At 40.3% G+C, this 4,307-nt stretch overlaps 1 protein-coding gene across 1 annotated transcript; it reads left to right on the forward strand.

Annotated features, from left to right (window-relative positions):
• Positions 1–488: 488 nt before the first annotated feature.
• Positions 489–3,792, forward strand: LOC121987736 (G-type lectin S-receptor-like serine/threonine-protein kinase At4g27290). The gene is made up of 9 exons (XM_042541471.1): positions 489–614; positions 686–1,849; positions 1,919–2,119; positions 2,195–2,290; positions 2,354–2,472; positions 2,539–2,749; positions 2,830–3,070; positions 3,151–3,301; positions 3,385–3,792. Exons 1-9 carry the CDS (start codon positions 545–547, stop codon positions 3,649–3,651), a joined length of 2,520 nt encoding a protein of 839 aa, XP_042397405.1. The 5' UTR covers positions 489–544; the 3' UTR covers positions 3,652–3,792.
• Positions 3,793–4,307: the final 515 nt, after the last annotated feature.

A 4,307-nucleotide genomic window follows, 5' to 3' on the forward strand; every position in this document is an offset into this window, starting at 1 on the left:
GAGACTAAGATATTTAACTTTTCGACTATCTATCGATGAACACTTTTCAATTTATCTTGACAGTCAATAAAAAGTTTCTATAAAATCAAATTAGACCGATCGTCTAAGATTTGACATTACCTTATCCGATTAATCATATCCTTCTTTATGTTTTTCTTTAAAGGCCTTCAAGAACGTCTGACACAAAGCATCAATTCCTCACTTATGTGAAACTAATGTTAAGTTGCTTTGGAAAGCCAATTGAAAATCGTGTTAATTTGGTCAAAAGCAATTAAACCAAATTATTTGGTTAGAGTTGATACCAAATCATTTCCATTTTTTCAATCTGATAATAAATACAGTTGACTTTTCTATTGCCAAAGAAAGTCAACAACATGCGTGAAAAAGAAAAATGCTCGACTTAAGAATTCTGTTTCCACATTTGTTACGTAGAGCAGAGATAAGTTTGTGGATTATAGAGACTCCTTTATAGAACTCGAGCAACTTTGCGAAACAAACGCAGTAGTAGATTGCAGGTGCAAGCCACGCAAATCAATAAACTTCCATGGCCAAGCCGCAGTTCTTTCTTTTCCTCTTGCTGGAAATCATAGCAGCAAGAGCTCTGGTTGTTCTAGGTCAGTCTCCATCTGGTATGTATCGGAAAGAAATCTTAATTAAACTGCTCATAGCCTAACCTTTTGTGCAGGAGATTCAATGACGCCGAACAGCTCACTTATCGATGGCCAGACCTTGATATCAGCGGGAGGCGTATTCCAGCTTGGCTTCTTCAGTCCTGATCAAGATTCGGAGAATGGATATCTAGGAATTTGGTACTACAATCGCCCGCCGGGACAAAGCATAGTAGTATGGGTTGCCAATAGGAACAGGTCTCTGAACAGAGCCGCCTCCTCACTGAACCTGACCTCTAACGGAAATCTAATCCTCTTCGACGGAGAAACACCTGTTTGGTCGACGGGAACATCCACAGAATCTAATTCGGCACGCTTGCAACTTTTGGACTCGGGTAATCTTATGCTGACCGCCGAAAACTTTAGCAGGACTGATCTATGGCAGAGCTTCGACCACCCAAGTGACACACTTCTCCCCGGCATGAAGCTTGGATTCGACCTCCGAAGAAACACTTCGTGGAAGCTCGTGTCATGGAGGAGCGACGTAGACCCCTCTCCGGGCAACTACACTCACGAGATGGAGACTCGTGGGGTTCCAGAGTTCATAACAATGAATGGAACCACCAAAATCCATCGAAGCGGACCGTGGACGGGGCATGGATTCGTCGGCCTTCCTCATACGATGAGCAGAACCTTGGCAAGGAGCTTAAACATGACATTCGTGTCCGACGAAAACGAGAGCTACTACATGACTGAATACAAGGACCAGTCGATACTATCGCGGGCGGTGATGGGAACTGACGGAAACTACAAGCGGTGGAACTGGGAAAATGGAGAATGGAGACTTTTTTGGTCATTTCCGGAGGATGATTTAGATCAGTACAATCTCTGTGGAAACGGCAGCGTTTGCTCGAGGGGCTACTATTCTTTCTCCTGTAACTGTCTGCATGGGTTTGTGCCGGTTGAGAACAAAAGTAGAGGGTGCGTGAGAGAGAAGCCCTTGAATTGCTACTCAAACCAGGTTTGGAAGGTGCAGAACATCATGGTGCCGGACACTGAGAATGCCACAGCGCACGGTGGGATGAGTCTGGATGCATGCAAGCGCTTGTGCTTGGGTAGTTGCTCCTGCGCGGCGTACGCTGTGCTGGATGGGCCGAATGGGTGTGTGACTTGGCGTGGTGACCTATTGGACATGAGATATTATACCGATGGAGGAAATGATCTGTACATTCCGCTCGCAGGTACTGACTCTAAGGGATCGATCGATGATTGGATTTAGCTCACAATTCTCAAGAATTTTGCTTCTGCAGAATCACCTACATCAAAGAGGAAGAAGAAGCATGTGTGGGCGATAACGGTACCAGTGATGCTTGGATTTCTGCTACTTTGTTATCTGGTTGTAGCCATGAAGAGGAGGAGAAACAGAGCCCTGAAACAAGGAACTCAGAATCATATCGAGTCCTCGGCCAAGGAGACCCAATCGACATTGCAGTTTCCAAATGTGGAGGGCGGTAATGGCTTTCATCACTGTGCTTCATTTGGGAGATGAAAATAATTGTCGATCGTGGTGGTGTTCTTTCTCACAGGTGACTTGCAGAGCCTCCCTGAACATTCTGATTCGATGGCTGATAATGATGTAACTGACTCTGCGCATTCTGGGTTCTGTGAGTATGGAGGAGTAGGTGAGTTCGGACTCTCTTTGTTTGAGAGATTTCTACCAATTGACAGTGTGATCTTTGTTCCAGGTTCGATCATCGCATTAGGGGTGCTACCTTCTTATGATTTATGTACAATAAAAGCTGCAACGAATGACTTCTCGAATGAAAACAAACTCGGAGAAGGTGGATTTGGTGTTGTGTACAAGGTAGGATTTCAAGTATTACTCATTCTTCCGAACTACGAGTCTGAAATAAACTTATGATTTTGTCAGGGAGAGTTGCAAGATGGGCAAAAGATCGCGGTCAAGAAACTATCAAGATTCTCCTCACAAGGCCCAAAGGAGTTCCAGAACGAGTTGTCACTGATAGCCAAGTTACAGCATAGAAATCTGGTTCGTCTTCTAGGCTCATGCATTGAGGGAGATGAACGACTCATCGTCTTGGAATATATGGAAAACAAGAGCTTAGATGCATACATCTTTGGTGAGTATATTTGCCTCCATTAATTATCTCCATAAGATATTCATAAATTATTTGTTATAATTTTAATGATTTGTCCTCAGATAAAGCAAAGAGCCCGGTGTTAAATTGGCAAAAGCGTCTTGAGATTATAAATGGGATTGCCCGAGGGCTGCTTTATTTGCATCAAGATTCTATATTGAGAGTCATTCATAGAGATCTTAAGCCGAGCAATATCCTCCTTGACAAAAACATGATTCCAAAGATTTCGGATTTTGGCATTGCAAGGATATTTGAAGGTGATGGAGCTTTAGAAAATACAACCACAAGACCGGTTGGGACATTGTAAGTTTTCAAATAAACACATCATTATTATCGTCACATAAACAAAGAGTACTAATTAATGTTCTATTCCTCAAATGCAGTGGTTATATGGCACCGGAATACATAGCTTATGGAGTCTTTTCATTTAAATCTGATGTATTTAGCTTTGGTGTGATAATACTAGAAATCTTGAGTGGTAAGAGGAATAAAATATTCAGAAACACGAATGCTAATTTAAACCTTTTAGGACATGTAAGTAGAACTTCCATACTTTCAAGCTTTTACCTCCTTAAGATGTTGTTTAGAATTCAAAATTTGATTCCTCTCATTTTCAGGCATATAAACTTTGGAAGGAAGGTAGATCTTTAGAGATTCTTGATGATGCACTAGATCATTCATATCCTACTGCAGAAATCCTTCGTTGCATTCGATTGGGTCTTTTATGTGTACAAGATAATTGTGAAGACAGACCAACATTGACAGAGGTAGTGATGATGTTAGCAAGCGAGGATCAACTTTTGACGCCACTTAAGCAACCTACAATAACATCAATGAGTTGTGTTACTACTAAAGAAATAAGTCACTCAATTTCAGGACGATAAGTTCAAAATCTCTCATCATCTACGCTTACAAAAATAGACCTACTTTGTGTACCATTTTCTTGGAGTTACAACTCTTCTCTAACTAGGTGTTCAACATATAAAATTTACCATATTGATCAAATTTACATGCCCTTGCACATATTCAAATCAATCAGGTCTAGTTTATAACACCCAAATTTATTCCTTACTTAAAGCAAAAAAAAATTGTCCAATTTTCTTTGGAGTTGGGGACGGATTCAAGAATTAGAGTAAGAGGGAGGCTTGAACTTAATGTAATAAAAACTAGTGTCTTATTTGTTGAAGTAGAATACTCCAACTAATGAAATTTCTACAATCATTGTTTTTTTTTTAAATGGATGATTCTAACTTCCAAATTTTATACTCGGATACTTCAACATATTTGGTTGATAAGACTCCATCTTTAAATATGAATGTCTTATCTCATCTCGTATATTAACATAATATTCGCATATCTATTTTTTTCCTAGATCTCGTTCAATATAAGTAGAGGATGGTTGATGGTCTCGCTAGGACAGGAAATTGAAGGAATTTAGACACAAGAAATTGGAAGACAATCGCTAGATTGATATTACATTGTAGAGACCATAACAATTGAAGTGCTTTCACTAGTTTAACGATCTATCTTCTTAAAGAAA

This window comes from Zingiber officinale, chromosome 5B (assembly GCF_018446385.1).
Source record: "Zingiber officinale cultivar Zhangliang chromosome 5B, Zo_v1.1, whole genome shotgun sequence".
Classification (NCBI taxonomy): Eukaryota; Viridiplantae; Streptophyta; class Magnoliopsida; order Zingiberales; family Zingiberaceae; genus Zingiber; species Zingiber officinale.

What these genes read in the sequence shown, in the direction of transcription:
- LOC121987736 (XM_042541471.1), top strand. Translation starts at nt 545, where the DNA reads ATGGCCAAGCCGCAGTTCTTTCTTTTCCTCTTGCTGGAAATCATAGCA. An exon ending in CTGTGAGTATGGAGGAGTAG is followed by an intron (nt 2,291 to 2,353) that starts GTGAGTTCGGAC and finishes TCTTTGTTCCAG; the next exon opens with GTTCGATCATCGCATTAGGG. An exon ending in ACAAGACCGGTTGGGACATT is followed by an intron (nt 3,071 to 3,150) that starts GTAAGTTTTCAA and finishes CCTCAAATGCAG; the next exon opens with TGGTTATATGGCACCGGAAT.